Source organism: Perca fluviatilis, chromosome 19, assembly GCF_010015445.1.
Source record: "Perca fluviatilis chromosome 19, GENO_Pfluv_1.0, whole genome shotgun sequence".
Taxonomy (NCBI): Eukaryota; Metazoa; Chordata; class Actinopteri; order Perciformes; family Percidae; genus Perca; species Perca fluviatilis.
The window spans coordinates 32,864,147-32,890,346 of NC_053130.1; the positions used below are offsets into that span (position 1 = coordinate 32,864,147).

Here is a 26,200-nt window from a genome sequence, read left to right on the forward strand (position 1 = left end):
TGCTTTAGGACGACCCCAAACATACAGTCATGGTCATTAAGAACTATCTTCAGTGTAAAGAAGGAAGTGGAAGTGATGGCATGGCCCCCACAGAGCCCTGATCTCACCCAGTCTGTCTGGGATAACATGAAGAGACAGAAGGATTTGAGGAAGCCTACACCCACAGAAGATCTGTAGTTAGTTCTCCGAGATGTTTGGAACAACCTACCAGCTGAGTTCCTTCCAAAAGTGTACCTAGAAGAATTGATGGTGTCTTGAAGGCAAAGGCTGGTCACACCAAATATTGATTTGATTTAGATTTCTCTTCTGTTCATTCACTGCATTTTGTTAATTAATGAAAATAAACTATTAACACGTGTAAACCGAAAATAAAGGATATACTTTGATGAAATCACATGCTTGCTTGGTGAAAAGTTTCCACTTTCCTCTCCTGAGGAGCACAGTGGGTTTAGGACGCAATGTGTTGAAGCACCACCTCCTCACAGCAGAGGTGCTGCGAGAGACAAAGCTTTCCTGTCCTTTTAAATCAGGCATTTGGATAACTAACACACACGTTACTTTAAATGTAAACATCAGTGTCTTTTGGATCTAAATTAGAATCTTCAGTTGTGTCCTCTGATGCAGTCTTTACTCTTCTGAAATGTAAGAGCATTTAGCAGATCTCAGGGCGTTAGTTGTTAAAGAGCTTGTAAAGAGGAGTTCCTGTCCTGTCAAGGTTTTAAGAGGACACTTTGCCCAGTTGTGGATGAGTTCAGAAACTTATCAGGAGTTATAGGGCAATATTTCCACCGAATCTCACCCAAGTCGTGGAGCTGAAAACAAAACATACGGTAGGAATAATATCATGGCACAAAAGTACAGCAAATCTTGTTTTGACAACAAAGTGTACACATACAAGAATCTGGCCACAAAAATATTATTACCTTTATTACCAAAGAGATAAAAGACAAACGGTAACAGAAACATATCAACAATGTTTGAGAAAGATGACAAAGATGAGAGACTATCAATCAAGATCACATAGATGGAAATGAATATTTCAGGAGTAGTAAGAGTAGTTGTAATGAAGACAAAAACAGAAACAAAGACATGAAGCCGTTTGTTAACTAAACTTTGGATGGTTTTTTCTTCTTGTGGAGAGGAGACTGCACGTTCCACTGCCTTAGTCCAGGAGCTCTGCAACACACACACACGCACACACACGCACACGCACAAGAGCTTAATCACACCTTTTCTACAGAAAAACTCCTAAACACACTTTACACATGGAATATAAAACATCATATTAATGCAATGTAATTCTGGACAAGCGTCATCATTTAAATCAAGATACAACAATAAAAAAATTTTTTTTTAAATTTAAATGTCAAAGACTCATAAATAAGGCAGCTCTCCATGAAGGGACCCAACAGAAAAAAGTACTGTGGGCACCACCTCCCTTGTACTGTGTAGACATAAATCTCATAGAAAGATATCTCCACTACTGGAGGAATACAACCAGAACTATTTGCATGGAGAAATACCACTGGAGAGAAACAAAATACATAAATATTTTGTTTGTAATTTGGGTGAACCAACCATTTAAATGGCAAGGCTGGTAATAATTCATATCTTTTTTTTATTATTATATAAAAACACAAAATAAATAGGATGATAAAAAATAAAACACAAGCATTATGAGGTGTAATAATTAGTTCCACCTTGGCTAGATAAGATAATATATAATGTAATATAATATGCCAATGTAAATTGCCTCAGTGCTTGTTTAAATTTTTTTCAGAACCGAATTATACCTCAAAATTACTTACAGAAGCTACTTAAACTACTTAATATGCAACTTCACTGTCTAGCCTACTACTGACTTACAGTGTAGGCTACTTCTACATCAGAGGAAGACATTGTACTACTGTATTTACCTGACAGAGAGTGTTGCACAAAATATCACAATGAAAATGTAGAATAATCAGACACTAGCGTCATGGACTCATGGCAGTGTGCTCCCCACCTGGCCCGTTATGAGAGCTAAACAGCAAAAATCTGAGTTAATCAACAACCAGAACCGGACCGAGTAGCCTACAGAGACAATCTCACATTTAGCCGGGCTCCACTGTTTGTGTTTGTGTGTGCGAGCGGATAGAGAGAGAGAGGGGGGGCTGAAAAGAAAATGTTGAAGGCAATGCAAATAAACATTTTAGTGTTGTCTTTTCGTCAATGATGTTGTACGTTGTTATCGCCACAGCCAGTGTGTAATTTTCATTTTCATTTCATTTTTTATTTATTAAACAGGAAAAGATTAAAGACAACCGGGCCTGACTCAGTGTAAAACTGATTTTCAGCAGGTTCCTGCTCTGCAGAACATAAACACCACATACACAACAAAAACTCCTAGACAGAACAGTCACAAACACACAGACCAGGAGAATGAGCAACAGGGCAAAGCCATAAAGCTGACTTAATGGTCGCAGGTAAACCTCTCCATTAAATAGCGAGCAAATGTTAATTTAAACGATGTTGTTGACGTTAAAGTTCTGATGTGCTGTGGAATGTCATTCCAGACTTTAGTGAGCACATAGAAAAAAGATCTCTGTCCATAACAGTTTCTAAAAGCCGGTAAAGGCAAAAGTCCATTTGTTGCAGATCTCGTAATACGCTCGGTAATGACGGCGGTGTTGTGTTGTCTTGTATTATCGTTAACGTATGTAACACCTCAGCAGATGTGTTAATTTCCATACAGACTTAGTGGCGCTTTTGTTTGATATTTAGCGTCGGTAAATGTTGGCTTTTTATTGAGTTTCATCAGAGTGAAATAATAGACACTGAAAAGCCAGCGTTACGTAGCACGACCTTATTCAACACAACAGTTGGGATTTTTCCTGTCAGCTATCCGCTCGTGCTCCAGGAAAGTGAGGACGAGTTTGCGTGGTATATCCAGCCAACATGGCATCATGACTTTGCGTAAACATACACGCCACTTTCCTAAAGCCAAATGGCGTGTTATCTGTACGCATTTTCAGCTATCCACGTGTATGTCTACGCTGTATACAGCAGATGTAAACATACCCAACCATTTATTTATTTTTTTAAACAGGCGTGTGGCGCGATAGTACGTTGCATTCTCGCGATAACACGCAAGAACGCAACGTACTATCGCGTCACACGCCTGTTAAAAATTAAAAAAAAAGAAAATGGTTGGGTTTAGGAAAAGAACACAGGGGAAGGCTTTAGTAACAAAAAAGCGACAAAAACACGGAAAATAACGACAAAAACACACTTAGGAAAACAATAAACGGTTGGGTTTAGGAAAGAAACATTGGGGAAGGCTTAAAAAAACAAACAAAAAAAAAACGACTGAAAATCACCGCCACACGCGGGACGCGAACCCTGCTCTCCTGGGTGAAAGTCCTGTGTTTACCCATCCGCCACCCCAACCTACCTCCTTATGCAGTCCCACGTTCCTTTATACTACTCGCTACGGCGGAAATTCACTCGCAATGTAGGTCAATGGCGGCCGATTTGCGTTGATAAACACGCTAAAAAGTGATTATGCGTCTTGATAACATGCCAAAATGGCATACGAATTGGCGTGTCATACATACGCCACTTCATGAAATCAGTCAGATCCAGCGATCATGTAACGTTGGAAGCAGCAAAAAGAGAAGCGCAGTCCAAGCCGGTAAACCTCCCCCTGCTGTCCAGAGCGTGTCAACAGCCTGCTGTGTGCTGTGCCAGCAGTTTATTGTTCGGCTGTTTAGTTTTATTCAGTTTTTAATATCCAATATCCAATATCCAATGCTGTCCAAATTGCTCCAAAAGCCAAACCCCAAGTACATCGGGTACCTAGGAAACCAAGTGTGAAGTAGATGGGATGAACAGTTCATGAGATATTTCAGACACCCACAGAGGCGTCCTGCTTAATTAGATAGATGCTTTTAACTAAAGGCATCTGGTTACTCACTTCCTCCTGAGAGAGCCCCACCCTGGTATTGTATTGAGCATTCTGTTCTTGCCCCATTATCGCCCTTACAAAACCTGTCTGTTAAAGGGGCTCTAAGCGATGTCAAGCGTTTCGTGCGCAGAAGCACGGAAGGGAGGGAGAGGGGACGGGATGAGGAGGAGGGAGGGGCGAGCTAGCCTCGTTTTGTTTGAAAATACTTTGAACGTCAACAAGAAGTGCCGTCACCCAACATCGCTTAGATCACCTTTAAACTGTAAGGTGAGGCAAAAACACATCCGATAATCTCTCACTTAAATGATGTGGGACCAAAGTGGGCCGGCTATTTGAGCTGGATCCATATCTAAATATTTCATCAAGTGTTTGACAAAATCCAAAAATATGTATTTGTAGATCTCTTTTTTTTTGGAGGAATTGGTTGGAAAAGGGAATTGTCACACTGGGGGATCTGTATCTCGGTGGAATATTGAACAGCAACTTGGAATCCCTAGGTCTACATTTTTTAAGATATTTGCAACATCAGCATCTGTTAGCGGGGAGTTTTAGATCAAGTTCTTCAGCCCTAAATGCACCAGAATGTTTTAATAAGGTGTTGTTGAAATATGGAAAAGGTCATGAGGCTTCTGGGTATTAGTCTATGCTTATGCAGAACCTTGGGGATGGAGCCTGGACAGCCCTTAAAAAAGACATGGCAAAGGCATCTGAGTATTACACTGGATGATGAAGAGTGGAACAGAATCTGTAGGATTATTAAAAATATGTCACGCAATGTGAGGGTGCGCCTCTTTCAGTTTAAAATTATGCATCGCTTCTATTAGACTTCTATTGAACAAATTAACAACTGGATGTGCCAGAACTTTCTTAAATTAAAAGAAAAAAAAACAACAACTAAGGTGCAAAAGTGGAATGATTAAAAGTTAGCGCTCCGCTTCAAACAACAATGTTAAAAACAACAGACAAAGCCAGAAATCTTGGTGTAGTCATGGACTCAGACCTGAATTTCAACAGCCACATTAAAACAATAACAAAGTCAGCCTATTACCACCTAAAGATAAAGGACTTATGTCTCAGCAGGATTTGGAAAAACCATGCTTTTATCTTCAGTAGATTTGACTACTGTAATTGTGTCTTTACAGGTCTCCAAAAAAAAAAATCAGACAGCTGCAGCTGATTCAGAACGCTGCTACCCGAGTCCTCACTAAGACCAAGAAAGTGGATCACATCACTCCAGTTCTGAAGTCTCTACACTGGCTTCTAGTGCCTCAAAGAATTGATTTCAAAATATTTTTTCTGGTTTATAAATCACTAAACGGTTTAGAGCCAAAATACATTTCTGATCTGTTGCTACACTATGAACCCCCCAAGACCTCTCAGGTGGTCTGGGACAGGTCTACTTGTTGTCCCCAGAGTCAGAACTAAACAGGGGGAAGCAGCATTCAGTTTTTATGCTCCACATATCTGGAACAAACTCCCAGAAAACTGCAGGTCTGCCGCAACTCTCGGTTCTTTTAATTCAAAGCTGAAGACCTTTCTTTTTTATGTTGCCTTTCTTTAAATAATTGTTATATTTTTAACTGCTCTTTAATGTTTTATGTAAAGCACTTTGAATTGCCCTGTTGCTGAAATGTGCTATACAAATAAAGCTGCCTTGCCTTCCCTAAATTGGCCGTAACTCACTAATGGTTTGACCAATCATCATAAAATTTGTAACATATCTTCAGTGCGTCCTGAGGAACAGGATTATGAGTTTAACCCATAAGAGGCGCCAAAAATACAAGTTTGTACCACCAAACCCAGTAGACGGAATTTCACCAAAATTGGTACACATGGTCTGGGGGCGAGTAGTAATCAGGATCTGAAGTGTCATATTGATTGGTGCGTGTGGGCGTGGCCTAATTAGCATTATATGATAAATTATGCCTTTTCTCAAGTTACTGGGGGCTGGAACCAACTAGAGATATGAAAATTGCCACCATAACTGATGGTGATGTGCTCATGCTCCCCAAAGAATAGGATGCCATTCGGCCTGATGGTGATGCTATAACTCAGGCCAAAGGTTTTAATTGGACTCACACAGTGAGTCCGATTAAAACTCTATAAAAAAGCCTCTTGGACCATAAACGTCCGCCATGATGGTATTTCGCTAATTTGCATAATGTGAAAAACGGTTAAACAGCTCGCAAATGTATAGCCTCATTTTTAAAAAGAGCCCTGTAATTTCCTAAAACGGCTGGTCACTGTAGTTGTAACTAACATTACTCAAACAAGAGGAAAAAGAGTAATTATTGGGGACTGTGTTAAGCAGCAGATTCATTCACATTTGGTGCTCATGTGTAAAATTTTAGTTTAGTAAAAATAAACTAGTGTGTGTGTGTGTTCATGGTAATAAAAGGACATGTGACCCAGTGATGTGTTTTTAACAACAATGGAGCTCTATGGCACAGAGGAAGAACATACTGTAGATCAGGCTGTGACACACACACACACACACACACACACACACACACACACACACACACACACACACACACACACACACACACACACACACACACACACACACACACACACACACACACACACACACACACACACACACACACACACAACTCTAGAGTACTAGTAGATACATTCATAGTTTTATTTTAAGGATGGCATCACAAATGTTTAATATACCATTTTAAACTACATTTGAAAGTGTCTGCAGAACTACAACTGTGACTGTGATTGAAAAAGCACTCACTGCTGCTCATTTGACCTCACATGAAGAACGCTGGGCTCCCCGACAAGACCTGGAAGTACACATTAGACACAGATTCATGTAAACCTAAATCACCTGTAAGCAAACGCAAACTTAAAACCTGTGTACCTCACAGTTTGACAGACATTCTATAATTCGGGAGGAATTGATTTCTAACGAAAAAGGAGGTTCTTAACCTCATTAAATACTTACTTGTTCCTCGGTCACTGAAGATTGCGCTGAATCCTTCATCAAAAGTTAAATTGACGTTGACACCTGGATTACAGGGAGGACAGATACAATATTCTCAATGAAATAACAACACAAACAACAAAATCTGCGACACATCAAGATTGAACTGAAATGTTAGATTTCGGTTTGTGAACAGATTAAACAAACGAGACAGCGTGTTAATCAGTGAGTTTTAGAGCCGTTGGTAGGTGTATTTTTCAACAGAACCAGGCTAGCGGTTTCCTCCTGCTTTATGCTAAGCTAGGATAACTATCTCTTGACTTTTAACACACAGACATGAGATTGATATCAATCTGAACATCTCCCTGTTGAAAAGAAAGTTAATAAATACATATATTTCCCAAAATGTTGCAATGATTTACAAAAATGCACTTCAAAAGGGGCTGTACTTGAAGTACTGAAGAAAAAGTGAGCTGGGGTTGCCTCTTCACAGCTCAGACTCTTTTAACCTATTTGTATACATTTCTATCTTCTTCTATTTGTTGCATGTGTCCTTATTGCACCGTGGGTCACAGAGAAACGTATTTTCAATTGCTCTGTATGTCTGGCACATATCGTAGAATGGACAATAAAGTTGACTTGACACTCAAGTAATGATTCAGGCTCTCATCAAATAAAAGTACATAAGACATCTGTGTAGAGACTGTCTGCAAAGCGAGCTGTTTAAAATAAGGAGCCAATCCAAAATTACATAAGTAAGCACACTTACGTTCCCCACACACAAATTTGGCTGCCAACTGACTGTCAGGAAACATGGCGCCGAAAAGTGCGCTGACATCCTTGCACAATTTAAAAGAATAGTGGGAGTTTGTGACTTTTAACGCCCACAATACCTCGGCCCTTAATGCGTCTTGTCTAGTAACATTGGAGATAGTCCCTTGTCTTGTGCCTTCAGTCTGACTCATGATGGAAGAACCTGCAATCGGCCTAACGGTCGATGTCGACGGAGGAGAAAAGAAGCTAGTGATGGTCATTCTCGAGCATTCACGCACAACTGCCTGGTGCTTGGCGCCTTTAGCATGCCTAGCTAGCGCTGATTCTCCCATATTAGAAATGTCAATTATCTTAGAACATAGTTCACATCTGGCTTTCCTCGGGTCCTGGACCTTCTCGAGCCACGTCTTGTATGCTTCCAAGTGAAGCCAGGCATTGTTAAATCGACACTTTCCTGGCATTTCAATTTAATTTCTGTCAACACGGACTTCAACAACGACTTCTCTTCAGGCGGCATCGCAACAAGTGAGTGAACCGGAAGTCAACTAGACGTTATGCCGCCCGAATTTAATGTTAAGGATGTTAAGATGACGTGAAATATTTTTTTTATTAAACAGTTTTTTTCCCAATGTTTTTTCCAAAACTTTCTGGGTCTTTTTATTTTTCCAAAACCATTCCAGGCCTGGAATTAGCATTTTTCAAATTCCATAACTTTCCAGGTTTTTTCAAAACGTACGAACCCTGCAAGGCACTCCCATGCACTAAAATGAACGTGTGGCCCGGCTTTCAAAACAAAGAATAGAGAAGTTCGGATTACGACACACAGACAGGGAGTGTGACTCTGCTTCGGACGCAATCACTCCTACTTCTAACTAGCTACCGCTTCAACCCATCGACCAAACGATCGATGGGGAAAAATAGTTCTCTTTAGATTTACTAAATCAGCCACAGAGCACAGAATGCACGCTTATCTGGTAACAATGTGTGTCCACCAAAGCATTTCTTCTTTTTGGCGTGGCGTATTTACGTGACGCAGCAGCTTGACAAGGCACTAAGAGTCTATCCTGCGCTGAGCGCTGACTGTAATGGCAGTTTTTGTTTTCTGGTCATTGAGCGCTGATAAATGCTTTACTTAAGGTAAAACGTTGCACTTTTCACGTTTTACTCAGCTGGCCAATCACAGTGGAGGGGGAGGTGGGAAAAAATTGTAATTGCTAGCCAAATAGACCGGCGGGTCCATCTTTTCTCCCTATGTGCTTCAGCCTTCCCTTTATCCAGAGCTTGTGCCAGCATTTTTACTTCCACTGATATTCAGTATCATAGCAACCACATGATACCAGCTGGACATTTCTTTTTTGTTTTTTGGTGTGAAAACTCTTTGGTGAACATACAGCCTTATGAAAGTAACACCAGCTTTTGTTCAACCAAAGAGATTTGGTTGGACAACAGCGCATCGACCAACCGACCAGAAGGTGTCAGCCCTAGACGAAATACTGTCTGTAGTCTGCAGTCTGGAAATAGGACCTGGATAAATTTTTTCGGTTAGGATTAGCAGTTGGTTTTTTAAAAACAGTTCCATAATTGAGTTCCATGGCTTGAACAAGACACTAACACAGCCAATGGTTGTGTGTTCAATTCCAAATGGGAGCATTTATGTGGATGACAGCATGCATGTGTTGAAGAGGTTCAGTGGGCTGTGGAATCGTACCTTTTGGTGTGCTGATGGCTCTGTCATTCACAGCTCCTTTGGGCATCACTGGAAAGTAAAAAAAATAAATAAACGGTACACTGTTAAAATTAGACAGTAAACTGAAACACGCTGAAAGGGAAATTAAGCAAAGAATGTCCTAAGAAACTCAATTAAAATTCCAATATCATAATATTCTATCTCAGAAGATTGAATTCAATTTATTCAGGGAAATACAAAATTATTTTGAATAGGGAGACAAAGCAGGAAAATTACTCGCTAGATACATAAAATGCAGGGAATCAGCTTCCACTATTTCTGCAGTTAGTTCCAATTTTGTAGATGTTTTTACAGCAACTGTAGATATTAACAAGTAGCGATGTCCTGATCACAGGATTAGAGCCGATTTTGGCATTTTTTAACTGAATCCAGTTGTCTTCGACACCCACCCACTTTCATAAATTATGTGTAAGATGTGTCAACACAAAATTGATATAATAACCTGTGATATTGCAAATATGTTAGCAAACCCATTAAAAAATTCTGCTGTATTAGAATGAGATGATGTTGTTTAATTCAACCGATTTGGTTCTTTAAGTGAAAAGCACCTTTAAAATCACAGGAATGTTTGGTTTATTCTTTTTCTGGGTGTTTTGACCTCTGACCTTTTAAATCCTAACTAAAAGTTACACCATTGCTGTACTCATGAAAGTTCAGTTTCTTTAAACATGTAAATTGTAGTTTTAACCTCCAGTGCCGTACCTGTTCGTTCCAGAGCGATTGACTGAACGTGTTCCTCCTGCCTGGATCTGGGCACATGCCTGATGGAACACAAACACACACGGTTTGTTTTTTTCCCCCGCTCACTGATGCCATGTGCATGCATGAAATAAATAAAGAGAAACCAAAGGAATTCAACTGTTGCATGTCATACTCCCTCTCTCTTCCGATGTTTCCTGTCTCTAGCTGCATTATGAACTAGGGGTGTCACGATTCTCTAAATCCAGAATTCTATTTGATTTTCAATTTTAAGGTCACCATTCGATTCAATTTAAACCTTTGTTTTCTGCACTGATGGCTACATTGTTATTAGAGTGTCAAGGCTTGATCATATAACTGTAAAAATAGTTGTCATGAAGGGGGAACTTATAAAGCTATGGAGACAAAACCGATTTTTGTACCACGCTGTAAACATGTTTAATCATTTTATAATTGGGGTCTATGGGGATTGACTTCCATTTGGAACGAGCTGCAATTTGTCACTCGATGAACTGAAGTTTTTGGCACTTCCGCATTGGCTTCATTGTTAAAGGGATACTTCACCGATTTAGCATTCAGCTTTGTATCAGTAGAAACCCGATAGTATTTCTGAATGACCGTGCCTCCCTCCCTCATGTCCCCCTGAGACGAGAGATTTCTGCATTTGGGGCCTGGAAAAAATCTTCCGATGACGTAAAATGACGATTTTTGCGTCATTGGAAGATTTTTGGGCCAGAGGCAAAGGACTACAGCCAGTAGTAGGATCTACTTCCGTATGTTTTCAACACGCCCACAGGGGGTTGGACTGCCGAGTCTGGCCGAGGTATTCCGAATGAAAACGACTGTCAGCCATCTTGAAGCTTCGCTAAACAGGCTCTCTGTTTTCAGCAGAAAACATTTACAACAATTATCTGCATTCAAACTACCGGACTTGTGTACCACCGGGATACATCGGCACAGATCGGAGAATATGGAGGAAACGTTATTACAGACGCAATACTCGGCACACTACGTGAGCTTCGCCTGCACGGAGACCAGCGGTGTCGCTCAATGCCGCTAGCCGGCTAGGGGACATCCTCATCGGCTAGGTGGAAAGCTAACGCTAGCTGTCCACCTGTCCCAGCCATCCTGCTTGCAAGTGTCTGCTCATTAAACAACAAGCTGGACTACATCCTCCTTCAACGAAACTCCCAACGTGAGTTCAGTGACTGCTGTGTTTTTGTTGTTGTGGAAACATGCCTGAACAACAGTGTACCGGAACCGGGACTATCCAGCTACCAGGCTGCTCTCGCTGGCCCGTGGAGGTGGACTGGTGTAGAAATAAAATCCAACTAGCTACTGCTAACTGCTGGTGGAGCTTGTGACTGTTAAATGCCGACCATTCGACATTCCACGCTAATTCACGCCTGTGTTTATACTCTGTGTTTAGCTACACCAATGCTAGTATGCGTTAGCTGAACTTTACGGATCCTGCTTGCAAGTGTCCGCTCATTTAGACCACAAACTGGACTACATCCAACTTCAACGACACTCCCAACGTGAGTTCAGAGACTTTGTGTTTTTGTTGTGGAAACATGCCTGAATAGTGTACCGGACTGTCCAGCTACCAGGCCTGCTAGCCCTCCGAGCTAGAGATGCTCTGTCGCCGGGTAAAAGAGGTGGGCTGTGTTAACACCGAGTGGCGCAGAAATGTGGTGATTTGTATCCATTTAACTGCTAACTGCTGGTGGAGTTTGTGACTGTTAAATGCCGACCATTCTACATTACACACTAATTCACGGCTGTGTTTATGCTCGGTGTTTACAGCCCACCAAGCGCTAATGCTAGTATGCGTTAGCTGAACTTTACGGAGCCTATAAAGTGTGTGTACTAAATGTAGCCTGTTTCGTATGTCGTTTTTATATAATGTCGTTTTTATATAATGTCGTTTTTATATATGTTAAATGTGTAACACCACTTGAGTCATGATGAAACGTTGTTTCGTGTATATGGTTGAAATGACAATAAAACACGCTTGAGTTGAGTTGAATGCCTCTGTCGGTCTGTCCGGGTCTGTCAAGCGGTAGGCGTGGCTTGGGAGTGGACTCAAAGCAACGAAGCAGGTGCATTCTGGGATTTTGTGTTTTTCATCCATATAAGACCAAAACACATTTTCTGGCTTTTCTCGGCCTAGAAGGCACCAATTTCATTTTTTTTTCTTCACATTTCTACTACATAAGTGACCCAATTTAAAGATATATTCAGCTTTCCAGCGGTGAAATATTCCTTTAAGCACCAGAGGTTGCCGCTTGGTCTTACTTTGTAAAGATTAACAGATTGTTGTTTTTAATGACAACTGTCATTTACATACTTCTTTAAAAAGATAGGCTATAAGTTTCCAAGTGTGATATAACCGGCATATATTTTTTGGAATGTACCACACACACACACAAAAAAACTACTTCTCAAATAACAGCTAAACTGTGCACTAAAATGTGTTTCTGAAACCATTTTAGGCGAGAAATAGGCAATACAGTAACAGAATCTTGATTCATATTTGATCACCACCGCCTAGTTTGACAGTTTGAGAGCCTGGTGCGTTGCGCTGGACAGAGAACGCCAGTTACGTCCAGGAAGTATGTTTAAACATGATGCTCCTCTGTCAGTCATTGTCTTAAACCCGTCCCATGTGTGATAAATGGTTGTGTTTTGGAAATCTGCTTTAATTTGAATGGAAGAGGGGCCAGACGTGTCTGCCAGAGCAAATGAAAAATGAGCTGGTAGATTCGCCTGTCTTTATGGTCAAATTGAAACAATTCATTTGAAAACGTAATAACGATAACTTATTTCCCGGTCAATTGGGAACAAACTGTTGAATACAAAAACAAAAAGCCACTACATAGCAGAAGAGTCCTTTACAAGAGCCTGCAAAAAGCCACAAGATCCTGCTTTACAGGAGGATGGAAGAGTTGTTACTACTTGTAGGATAGCCTACAAACTGTACTGTTTGCATAACTTTCCAGTAAGGCAAAAATATTACCACACCGGGGATTTCAGGGAAGCAGAAGGCCATGGTATTCCAAAAGTGCAGCAGCAGGCTACCACTAAGCTACGTTGCGCTATCTACACGTTATTTTTTTTTTCTCTTCTAAAAGAAAAACTGACTGGGAGAATCGCCAATCCTGCTTTTTTGATTGATTTTCAATTTAAATTTGTGACACCCCTACTATGAACTATGTGGCGTAGTCCTTTAACTTCCTTAGTATATCCAAGCTGAACTGTTCAACTACACCTGAATACAATACTGAAGTCTGATTCAGTTTGAGCAAAATGTAAATGCTTCAGTCTGCAATTATGTAATGATTATTGTACACATGAAGTCACTAAAGAAAGTGGATAATCAATGGTCATCAATCAAAGGACAACAAAAGCCTGCAGTGAATCCTTTGTATCGACCAGCTGCTGGGATGGATACCTACCTGTCGGTGTGTACCAGCCTGGTAGACATGGGGTTTGGACGTGGCAGCTGTGGTGTGGCAAAGTTAAACGGGAGGAGGGGCCTGGACCTGATGGGAGAGCCCTGGACTGAACACTGAGGAAAGAGCAAAATCACCAGTTCACCTTTACTGACTGTGGGGAGCTCAAATACACTGGCCTACACTGGTTATTGTAAGAAAAGAAAATCAATCATTTTTAAACATAAAAATAATCCCTCCAGAAACAAAATTAAATAAATCACAATAGTGAATGTAATATTATCATGTATTTATTTTTCATTCAGTCTAAAAAGGTGTATATACGTCATTCAGCGTATGGGCCGGGACTGCATGCCTTGCTCAAGAGCACATTGGTAGTGCCCAGGAGGTAAATTGGCATCTCTCCAGCTACCAGTCCACACTCAGTACTTCGGTCTGTACGGGGACTTGAACCAGCAACCCTCCAGTTCCCAACCCAACTCCCTAAGGAACTGAGCTACTACCACCCCTAATTTGTATTAAAGTGCTCATATTATGCTTTTTGGCTTTTCCCCTTTCCTTTATTGTGTTATATATCTTTTTTGTGCACGTTATAGGTTTACAAAGTGAAAGAGCCCAAAGTCCACCCCAAAGGGACTTACCATCTCCAACAGAAAACACTGTTCACAAACTGCTCCAAACAGCGCTATTGTAGTCCAGCCTTTACTTCAGAGACAAACGCACTTTGTAACACACCTTATAATGCGCGCCTAGTAACTGACAAGCTAGCAGTACTTACTGCGAATGTGCAACTCCCATCAAAGATGGAACAGAAGTGAGATGCCTCACTCTGTAGCTAAAACAGAGAGCTCAACACACAGGGTGAAAAGAGGAGCTGCAGCAGTGTGCAGTACAACAAAAATATGGCGTTTTCTGAAAATTAAACCACATAAACCTATTCTAGTACAACCTCTAAATACAATTATGAACCTGAAAATGAACATAATATGAGCACTTTAAATCCATTTTTAATGCTGTTTTGTGTACTTCAGCGCAACATTTTCATATTTGAGATAAAGAAGTTTACCTTGAAAAATAATTAGTAGCCCTACATTCTTTGTACTTCTGACTCAAATGGTTAGACTGGTACCTTTTAAAAATCTTGTATTATGTTTTGTCAAATAAAATTGGAGGTCTCACCAGTTGATAAAAGCTAGTCTATATCTTACCCATGTCTAAATGGGCCAGATCTGGAATCAAAATCCTGGGTCATTTGATAAAATTAAGATTGAGTATAATCTTGGTGAAGAGGATTTTTGGTTTTCATTATTTTTTCCATACTTATCTAGACCTGGAAATTGCTAAAAATCTAACTCCATACTTTTCCATACTGCGTAGGAACCCCATATTACAAATACACATTTTGTATGTAGTGTGAACTGACCTGTGTAGTTGGAGCCCTGGCGTCTCCTGTCAAGCTGCAGTTGTCCATCTGCTTCTCCATCTCTTTCTCCTTCTCAGCCATCTTCAGAGCAAACTCCACCTCAACTGCCAGCTGCTCATCGCCAGGGAAAAAGTCCTTGACCTTGTTACGGTAGTCTTGCATGGTCACCTGATGGGAACAAGGAGTTTAGTTTCATTATCTTCATCGTTACTATAATTGCCACTGTTCATCACACCCCCAACCTGCACCATCATCCTTTGTTCTCTGTGCAATAACACAGCTTAATTTGAGCATGTAATTTTAGAATTTTTTAGAGATATGCTGCTGTAGTATTGTGTAAAATTGTGCTTGTATATTGTATGTACAGGAAACATGTTTTTTTTGTTTATTTTTACATTCTGTAGGTTTGTCTTGCACTCCTGACTACAGATCAAGTTTCCCATCTGGTATAATAATATGACTAAACAGAACTGAATTAATCAAATGAATATGCAGAAAGCATCCACATGTCCATGCTGTGGTCTTACCTGAAGGTAGGACATGAGGTCTCTGAGCACAGGAGAGCGTTTCTGCTCCAGCAGACTCTTCAGACTGATGATAAGAGGAACTGTGTTCTCTACGAAGGCCTTCTTCTGGACCTGTGGATTAGAGCAGTAAGCTTAATTAGTATTGATAGCAGACCAATTAGCAAGCAAGCTGGCTGAAATTCCGTGGCGGGGGAGATATCCAATGGCCGATGTTGTGCAGTAGATCTCCCCACTTCTCGGAAATATCTCCCCCTTCACTTTTTTGTAATCCTAACTAGTTGTTTTGGTGCCTAAACATAGCAGTCGCCGCCGCAGGACAAGTTACCTTTTGTCGGCTAAATTTAACTGTAAAGACAGCTAAACGCGAACATTAAAATGTGAGCATCGTTAGCACCCAGCGCTGGAGTTTGTGTTGGCTGGGATTCGGATTGCTGTAATGATACTGGCTGGGTGCTAGCTGGGGGCTAACTTTAACTATGTGTCCCCAGGCTGTTGTCCGCTCTAATCCCATAAACTGGTTCGATCGATACTGAAATGTATCAATAAATTAGGTCTTTGCTGTAATAATATGCTGCAAAGTGGCGTGTCATTAGTGAAAAAAATGATGCATGTGGCAGAAAAAAAGCTGTATTACGAGTACAATTCTGTAAAACTGTATGATTTACAATTATTCTCAAACGTATCATATGGTGTATATCGTGTTTTGACGGAAGTTAGAATAACTAGTAGGGGTCTGAATCTTTACTGGTCTCACGATTCAATGTCGATTATCCTGTGAACAATTTGAACAGATTCAATATCACAATGTGTCACCTCCTCATTATTATTTTATTATTATTATTATTATTATTATTATTATTATTATAATATATTGATACACGTTTTCATCAACAAATTCATGCAGTCAGATATATATGAACTCCCCTTTTTATTGTATCTGCTCTTATAAAAAAAAAAAAAAAAGACTTCCTGAATGTAGCGGAGTCTGAACACAGCAGACATTAGACAAAAGGCAACAACTAAAAGAAGCAGCAATAGTAGGCAATAATCTATTATGGTCTGTCACTGCACCGATGCAGAATCATCCACGTCCGTATAGGGCTGGGCGATATGGAGAAAATCAGATATCACGATATTCTTGACCAAATACCTCTATTGATATTGTGCCGATATTCTAGGGTTGACAATTGGTGCTCTAACAAAATATCTTCACACTTAGATTTTAGATAATCATCAGTAATGTCTAAGTGGGGAAAAGGCAAATAATAGAAGAGCTAGTCTGGTAAGTTCAGAAAAGTACATCACTTTACTGTAATGCAGCCTTTAAAACCAGGAAAAGACAACACATGTCATATCACGATATTACGATATCCAAAATCTAAGACGATATCTAGTCTCATATCACGATATCGATAATATATTGCCCAGCCCTACGTCCGTATCACGGTGCATTGATGCAATGATTCATATCAACACCCCTAGAAACTAGAGGGGTCAAAAGGTTATATGACGCCACTGACAGGCAACCAAACGAAACGTTCCGTGTCATTGAAATAAAATTACAGATTTCTCTGGGGTTTGAACATTGTTGAAAACATTTTGGGATAATGTAGTACAAAACTCAACAAAATATATAACATACTGTAGGTTTAGTTGTTTTTAGACATTTAAATGCAGAAATGTTAATTATTTTACCTTAAGAAAAAATACAATTTGAGTTACACTTTTGATAAGAGGACACATATGTTGTTTAAGCAGTTTATATAAATAAAAGGAATATTTTTCAGTCATTTTTGTGCAGCTCATTCTGTTAAAAAAATCCTGAGAAAATCGTTCCGTGAATCGTGAATCGTAACAAATCTTAAGTTGATTACCGTAAATTAGAGTTGGGTGATATAGAGAAAATCAAATATCACGATATTCTTGACCAAATACCTAGATTTCGATGTTGTGACGATATTGTATGGTTGACTATTGGTGCTTTAAGAAAATTTCATTTACACAATGAGAAATTTGATAAATAATCTTCAGAAATATTGCGATATCGATATATTGCCCAGCCCTATCGTAAATGACGTCCTTGTTTCTAACCGAGAGCTATAGGGTTAATATTAGTTTGGTCTGTCTGCGTTCAGTGGACAGACCGGTCCAGGACGTGCTAATGTTAACTTTGCACAGGGGCTTTAGGTGGAGGAAGGTAGATAGCCTATTCCAAAAGAGGAGACACGTGACTCCTGGTAATTCCAAAGTTGTCTTACTCAAATGCTGTGTGATCTTAGCTGGCTCACTAACGTTAGCTACCGGTACACCTACATTCACACCTAGTTTTTTTGTTTTAAAAGATGTGGAGAGTGTGTGAGCCTAGCAGCAGGTCCGACTACTGAAGGGCTGTGTGCCATCACCAAGGCTAAGCTAGCTGTGGCTGGATGGTCAGTAAATCCCTCCAAACTGTAGGTTGGCTGCTTGTTTTATATTTCAACACGTGTTATATAGAGATGTGACGTGTTGGTGTGGAGGATTTGAAGTTGTAGTAGGCACCTTTGACGTAGCGGAGCTAAGAAATTAAAGTAGAGTAACGAGTCATGTAATGCTACTTTTGCTGCTGAGTAATTATAGTAAAGGGATAAAATAAAAAAATAGATAAGTAATTGATTACAAGTAACTTGGCCAACATTGCTTACCTGCGACACCACCTTCTTCTGTGCGGCCTGCAGGACAACCTTAGCCATAGTGGCCATGTTCTCCTCCTCAGGTTCCTCCCCTGAAGCGCCCCCTGCTGGAGTAGATATGGCCTGCAGCTTCATCTCCTTCAGACTCAAGATGTTGAAGGTCTCTGATAAAATTTCAGCCCCATCTGCATCCAAAGGAAGCTCCGCGTCTGCAAAGCATGCTGGGATAGGAAAAGAGTTTACAAGTTTTTTTCTCTTTTTCTAGGAGCAAATTGGTGGTCGTTAATAGTCTAGAATTCACAAAGAAAATGGGTTAAACTGCCCAAAGATGTTTAGTGTTCATTAACAACCTTTAATAAAGAAGAATTTCAGTTAATTTTTATCATTTCAAAAAATCATCACCAAAGAAAGAAAAACATTTAGAGCACACAGAGCTGGAAAAGGAATTGGTGGTTTTATGCATGAGAAGCTTTCTAGCTTTGCTTAACTTCTCAATCTACACACATATTCACCTAGAATGGTATGGTTGATCTTGATACTGATGTTGAAGCGCTGGGTGTCCGTGAAGTGCTCCAAAAGAAAGCGGTAGATCCGAAAACGCTTCTCGCGGTGCTGAGCTCCTTTCAGGGAAAATTGAGCCTTTTCTCTGCATAGATTTAAAAAAATAAGCCATACAAAAAGTGTTATCTGTGAAAATAATCAAAGCAAAATGAAGTCAAATGTGAACTGGATGACAGAAACAATATCCACACAGCTTCCTACCTCTCACTTTGAGGGAACTTGTTGTAGGACTTGTGTTTGTTGTAGGAGTTGAAGTGAAAGATGCACTCGATGAAGTGCTGGCTGAACATTTCGGAGTTCTTCTTCAGCAGCAGGTGGACCAGGCAGTATTCACACAGACTGGGACAGGAAACAGGAGGCACTTAGGTTTGATATTATGGTGGATTTCTGTAGGTGCTCAGAGCAATATTAGATCAGAGCTCTGTGGGTTTGCTCATTTGTTCATGTGCAATGCCTGTGGAAATCACAGTATGCACTGCAGATAACACGGAGAATATATGTGCACTATATTCTTTGTCTTGGACATTACAATGGTAAAAACTGTCACTGTGCTTGTTGTACATTCTACCTAGACCCCAAAAAATAAATACACATATGCTCCTGCTCCTTATTACAGGCTGTTCTCATGAACCATTCGTACATATACTGTAGCTACGAAAAGTAAAGCACTGTTATTCATATGTATTCAACGAATTTATTGCTGTATAAACCACATTAACTAGACTGACGCCATCATACTCAGATTCTAGTCAGAATATGAGTCTTATACTGCTCCATTGGGCTGGGATTATGGGGCGTGTTTCAACCGAACCAGAAAAAGAAAACGCCTCTGCACTCAATTGGATAGACCTACAACCAATCAGAGCAACGGAGACAGACGTCACAGAAGCTGCAAGTCAATAGCAGGCTTCGACAGAACAAAGGCAGAGGCGGCAGTTTCCGTGTTGTGCGGACGGGTGTGGCAACGTGTATACATACGTGATCGCAGTTCTCTTTTCCTCTTTTAAAATGAATGTGCTGTCGATATCTTCTATAACAGACGCGATGGCAGAATCTACACATCTCAGTTCTCCAGCGGCAGCCATCTTTGTTGTAAATGAATTCAACCCAAGCGATCTTTGGTGACGTGGTTGATTACGTTACTGTTGATCATCTGTCCATCATCGTATAAAGCCCGCCCTGACAATTTGATTGGTCCGAACAGCTCTAGTTGGAGCATAGTTGCTCCACAACGGATCAAGTCCAGACCGAACTTCCCGACCTCAAATGTTGTGGGCGGGGCTAAGTTCGGCTGGCATCCAGGCTACACATTAACTGCTATAAGAACGCTGTGGACTGCGTAGGGAGGAGGTCCCTAAACGTAACTGTCATTGCATGACACTCACTTTATGTACCGCCATCTCACGGTGCTCTGCACCTGGCTCAAAGTCACCTTTTGTCGGCTAAACCCAGCTAGCAATGGCCTCTGAAACGGACAATAGTGCATGCCTTATAGCCCATTCCCAGTAACCTAGTGTCGGCTAAACTCAACTACCAACAGCCGCTGATACAACCAACAGGGAGCTCTGTTGCCAGCGTCACGTGACGGGTCGGTCGCCTAATTTTGTAGGATATCATACAAATTGGTGTGCATAGTTTTTTCTTGCTATATCATACAGACTTGTTCATGAGAAAGAGTTGCTTATTATCATGTCATGGATATCCTTCAAAACTGCCATAGTGATATTATAGCCCTTTGCTATGTTTTTATTTTGGAAAATCATACAATGCATAATGCATTGAATACTAAGAACAGGATGTTGCTGCTGATTTCCCAAAGACTGCACACTACATTGCCTACAGGTATCTTAAGGTCAACATAGTTTTAAAACCAGATGATTATATGTTAAGTCCTAAAATTATTTTCTTATTTATCACCTTTCCATCTATGCAGTGCGATTTACCTGGCGATGGCAGGGACTGGGTCAACCAGCGCCACCATGAAGCGAAAGAAGAGGGAGCCCTTCCATTTCACGAATTCCTCCTAGAAATAAATAAGAAAGGCGATTATAGATAAACATTGAAAACTCACCCTGCTTAAAGATTCCCAGAGCAGCCTAACAGCATGAAGGAGGAATGCAGAGTCGATCGATGATCGCTACTTAAGCCTTATTGTTTTTGTTCTCATTACGACTCAAATTTGGTTGGCATAACCCTCTGACTAATGTGATGTTAAACTGCAAAGGAATAATCTTTACAATGATGTCATAGGTCATGTGAAAACATGCCATTTGAGTCAAGTCTTCCTAGAGGATTGAACAGTGTGTGTGTGTGTGTGTGTGTGTGTTAAATACGACAAAAAAGCTGGTGCTTTCTCCTGTTTTGAAGTGTTGTGGTTTAAAAGTTGACATGCTGTATCCTGTGCTTCTTCATCAATTTCCAAACTCAAATTCCCAATCTCCTGTGACAAATCTCAAGAATAAGTGTAATATAATACGGAAAGTATTTATTCCACTCAAGAAACTCAAACTTCTTAAGCATGTCCCTGTATCTGATTTGCTCAGTAGCCGAGTTGTAAGGTGGTTGTCTTTCAAAAGGTTGAGTTCAAATCCTGCTTTCTGCACGGGGTCTGGATCTTTGCATTTTTCAGGATAAGTTCTCACATCGTAGCAGTATTTATGTATAAATTAGTGGACATGGGACGCATTCCAGATCTTGAACGAACAAAATAAAAATTCAATACAAATGCAGACATGTGAAACACTTCTTCCCAGAAGGTATTAAGCTACATCAAAGATGTATAACAAAACATCAGCATATAGCTGTGACCCTGCTCATTTCCAAAAATAGCTTTGGACATAACTATTATATATGTTGATATCATCCCTTTTCTTTTTTTTATGAAACTACAATGAAATACATTTTTCAAACAGCCTAGTGAAGAAGAATGTGTCGAAGAGTTCCCACCTGGAGCAGGTTGGTCAGCATGATGAGGGTCTGCTCTCTGATGACAGCCTCATTGTCCCGCAGACAAGCAGAGATGTTGGGGATATAATGATCCACGATGTTGGTGTATCGAACACACAGGTCACACATAATCACAACCACATTGTTGCGCACGGCAACCTCTGTGCCAATCTCCAGTTCTCTGGCAAACACCGGCAGGTACTTTTGGACGAGATCCTCATGCTGCAGACACAGTTTACCTAAACCAGACGCCAACGGAGAGGAAATGTTAAGAGAGGATTGCTTAGAGGTTACTGTCCAAAGTTAGGTGTCATCTTGGACAATGTCGCCTACCCACTCCATGACGTGTGAGTCAAGCACAGGAATCAATGGGCCTTGAACTTATTTCACTCCTGTCAGCAGCTATAACCCCATAATTTATAATGTCTGTGTAATAATCATTCAATGTGCAATAATCTTGTTCACTTTGGCATTAATACTGTACATTTAAATCAATATTCTTATTTATACTGTTTGTATACTTGCATTTTGACACACTAATCATAGATCCTATTTTTCAGCATTATTATTACTTACACTAGGCGTTTCTTAGAACAAACATAGGTATGTCCTTTGTTTTGTTTTTCTGTTTCTTTTTATAAATCTAAGCCATAACAGGTTTTGACCACACTCTCACATGCATGTTATATTTCTTCAATGTGAATTGTATTTTTGTGTGTGAAACAAACAAACCAATTTCTACCTGGGGATCAAAGTATTACGGATTCAGATTTTTTAAGTGTATGAGACAGCAGAAATGCATGGAAGTTAAGGCTATTAACAATGTTTCTCATATAGAGGAGGCAGATATAAACAGAGAAGAACAGGTTACCTAAAGCAATGACTCCGTGAGCTCTGACTCTGGTAGGTAGAGAGTTAGCTTTGAACTGGGACAGAGGCAGTGATGCTGGCAGCTCATCCCCGCACTCTGTCAATGACCAACATAAAGAACAAGTCAGCCATGTTACCAACAAAGTAACCTAAGTTACCTACAAAGTACAGAAATGTAAACAAGGTTTGAGGTCATTTAGAAATAGCCAAAACAGTGTTTTTCCAACAGATTTTTACACAGTAAAATACTTAGTAGCTAATGCTTACCTGCTTAGTATGCATCTTGGTCACAATTTAAAATAAAACCAAAAACTATATATATATATATATATATATATATATATATATATATATATATATATATATATATATATATATATATATATATGAAGTTGCGTCTCCACTTTCTCCCACTGTTAAAAAATAAAGCCAAAATATCCCGGATACGGCCGCTGTCATCTTGCGCATTTGAAACCCATACATCCACCGGACACAATTGAAAGTCAATCACAGACGTTACACCCTGTTTTTGTAGCTTCAAATAATTGATTAAAACCACATTTTATAGAACAATTAACACTTGAACAAACATCAGCTTGATCAGAACTACCCATCTTTGGGAAGAATTTATTTGACGTTTACTTAGATTTTATAGTTTGGCCCATTTCCCATCCTCCAACATGGAGAGGGTGGGGTTTATGGCCTGTACTGCAGCCAGCCAACAGAGGGCGATTGAAATGTTTTGGCTTCACTTTTGGGAAGCTGTTAGGCGGTCCATCTTTATATACAGTCAATAGCCTCTTTCCGACCAAGTAGTTACAGGAACGTAGTTATAGGAACAGTCCACTTCTAAACAGTTGTACTAACTACTCTCCCCCAAAACAGGTTTTTCCATTTGCATTCGCGCTGGCCAAGTTGCCATAGGGACTATAGGAGGGGAAAGGGAGTGACGCAAGCACGGCAACGGTCTTTATAGCGTCGTCACTTGACTTTAGCGCCACATACAACCAGGCGTTTAAAGACTAGGCTGGAGTACTTAACAGAGAAACACAGAAGACGAAGGCTCCAGTGTAATATGATCCTAATTAATATGATGGAATAAGATAGAAGAGCATTAGTATTGGAAGAGGATTAACAATTAGCTGGTTGAATGCGTAAAGTTTGTCTTATGAGTTAGCATACGTAGGCGAATTTCAACAGACAGTGAATAATATGTACTGTTTGTGTTTCAGACGTTGCCAGGTCACTAAGGGTTCCTATGCGGAAAAGGGAAAAAGACCCTGCCCTGAAGTAGGAGCTGAAAGAGTTACAGGAACTGCGGTCAGAGGAAATTAATAATCCCCAAATTAGTCCAGTCGGAACACGAGAAAAAAAGGGTTCTAGGAACATTATGTTCTAGGAACTGCAAAAATCCCTCCGGTCGGAAAAGGCTTTAAACACATACAGTACAGGCCAAAAGTTTGGACACACCTTCTCATTCAATGAGTTTCCTTTTTATTTTCATGACTATTTACATTGTAGATTCTCACTGAAGGCATCAAAACTATGGATGAACACATATGGAATTATGTACTTAACAAAAAAGTGTGAAATAACTGAAAACATGTCTTATATTCTAGTTTCTTCAAAGTAGCCACCCTTTGCTTTTTTATTAATAAGGGAAAAATTCCACTAATTATCCCTGACAAAGCACACCTGTGAAGTGAAAACCATTTCAGGTGACTACCATGAAGCTCATTGAGAGAACACCAAGGGTTTGCAGAGTTATCAAAAAAAGCAAAGGGTGGCTACTTTGAGGAATCTAAAATATAAGACATGTTTTCAATTATTTCACACTTTTTTGTTAAGTACATAATTCCATATGTGTTCATTCATAGTTTTGATGCCTTCAGTGAGAATCTACAATTTAAATAGTCATGAAAATAAAGAAACACATTGAATGAGAAGGTGTGTCCAAACTTTTGGCCTGTACTGTAACTTGTTTAGTTGAACGGGATTTCCTGTATTGTATTTCATTGTCCTCTCAGTACCTTAAAAAACACATCCCCACCAACACATCCCTTGGTGTTTAAACGCAGGGCAGATTTTAGTCTGCTTTAGAATCCTGGCTTAATAAAACTCAACCTGGGCCATATTAAGACTTTTAAAAAGGGCTTGCAAACACCTGACACAATTTTACCACAATTGACTGTAATGGGAGTACACCTGATAACACCACTACTCTCACCAATTCTCATTCTTCTAACCTCCAAACCAGGATAACACACATTATCTCTGTTCTTAGATGTCCATCCTTCCTACCTGACAGTTTGTCAGAATGTGTCGTGAGGACAGATTCCACCAGCAGCACCGTCCTCTTGCCAACCTTGGCAGGACAGTTAAGTGACGCCACACCCAGAGTGTGGAGGTGTTTTACCTTGAAGAGAGAGCATTTTCAGTTAGATTACAAGTACATCTATCCCACACCTGAGATGGTGCAGCACCCTAAGACAAATAAAAGTGATGTGCACATCCACACTAATTTGCAAACAACTTTTTTCTCATAGTTTCAGTCCTCCGTCGAGACCATAGACTGTAAAAATAATGGAGGTAGCATCAGTGACATCACCCTTTGATACTTCGGTACCAAAATTCTGAAAACATACCGGTACTAATTTTTCCCCAGGTACCAGGGGATGCAATCCTTCCGGACCTGACGGGGGCAGTATATAAGCCTAACGTTAAAAATGTTCTAGCCTAAACAGCGAATAGCCCCTCATCTCCCTGTACGGCTTGAACGCATTCAGCTTCTGGCTTGTACATCTACGGTGGCGGCTTTCACGACTTCACCTGGAACTCCCAAACCGCAAGTGGGTCCATTTCTCTCTGCCGTTGTCTATCACAACCTAACATGTGCTCTGATAGCGCTTGTTTTAACGGACCTCTATAACATCAGTTAACTTTAACCAGCCCGGTTCTTCGTGAAAAACAACAATGGCAGAGAGAAACAGACGTCTCTAAACATGCTTGCCGTCTGGGAGTTCTGGGTGAACTCATGAAAGACGGTACCGTACGCTGGCTGTGTGGTGATGCCAGGCTTCAAAGCAAAGGGCTGTGGGGTCCAGAAGACTGAAGTTTTCGTTTTTGTAAATCACGCTCCCCTTGCCCCCTCCACTCCACACCATAACAGAAAGTTGAAACTAAAAGAAAACACTGACAGAAGAGAGAGAGCTTTCACAGCTGTCACATTTTAAATAGTGCTCTCACAGCCGTTTATTTGCTTTACTACAGTTTTTAGATGGATTGGCTATTCAGCCGATAGCAGACGTGTGGCAACGGTGCGGAACACATCGCAAAAACTAGGGAGACGGGCCTTTAAAGCTGACTTTGAACCTGCATGGGAAAGATCTTACCATCAGCTCCTGATTGATGTTCTGGGTTCCATTTTCACTCAGGATGATGCCAGCTAAATAGGCCTCAGAGACCGACACCAGCTCACCACAGTGGCGGTTCAGAAAAGCCTGAAGAAAACACAGAATAAATCACATATAACATGTCAGAAACTACAAGTGGGAATTGGGGTTGAGTTATATTTTGGTTAAATCATGATGTAGGACAGATGATGTGATGGACATCATATTGAGAGAATATGAATATTGGCTGATG

At 40.3% G+C, this 26,200-nt stretch overlaps 1 protein-coding gene across 1 annotated transcript in view; it reads right to left on the reverse strand.

Moving 5' to 3' along the window:
- Positions 1 to 906: 906 nt before the first annotated feature.
- The window catches only part of ncapd3 (non-SMC condensin II complex, subunit D3), a 49,863-nt gene continuing 24,569 nt past the window's right edge, over positions 907 to 26,200 (reverse strand). The window contains exons 20-35 of the mRNA XM_039783375.1: positions 25,948 to 26,055; positions 24,857 to 24,971; positions 22,557 to 22,652; positions 21,686 to 21,924; positions 20,683 to 20,762; positions 18,941 to 19,078; positions 18,691 to 18,824; positions 18,191 to 18,399; positions 15,510 to 15,620; positions 14,983 to 15,150; positions 13,563 to 13,675; positions 10,108 to 10,166; positions 9,367 to 9,414; positions 6,906 to 6,968; positions 6,696 to 6,744; positions 907 to 1,176 (exon numbers count right to left, since the gene is read on the reverse strand). Of these exons, the coding sequence (XP_039639309.1) occupies positions 1,107 to 1,176; positions 6,696 to 6,744; positions 6,906 to 6,968; positions 9,367 to 9,414; positions 10,108 to 10,166; positions 13,563 to 13,675; positions 14,983 to 15,150; positions 15,510 to 15,620; positions 18,191 to 18,399; positions 18,691 to 18,824; positions 18,941 to 19,078; positions 20,683 to 20,762; positions 21,686 to 21,924; positions 22,557 to 22,652; positions 24,857 to 24,971; positions 25,948 to 26,055 (1,800 nt within the window). The 3' untranslated portion in view covers positions 907 to 1,106. The remainder of the gene's footprint in view (positions 1,177 to 6,695; positions 6,745 to 6,905; positions 6,969 to 9,366; positions 9,415 to 10,107; positions 10,167 to 13,562; positions 13,676 to 14,982; positions 15,151 to 15,509; positions 15,621 to 18,190; positions 18,400 to 18,690; positions 18,825 to 18,940; positions 19,079 to 20,682; positions 20,763 to 21,685; positions 21,925 to 22,556; positions 22,653 to 24,856; positions 24,972 to 25,947; positions 26,056 to 26,200) is intronic.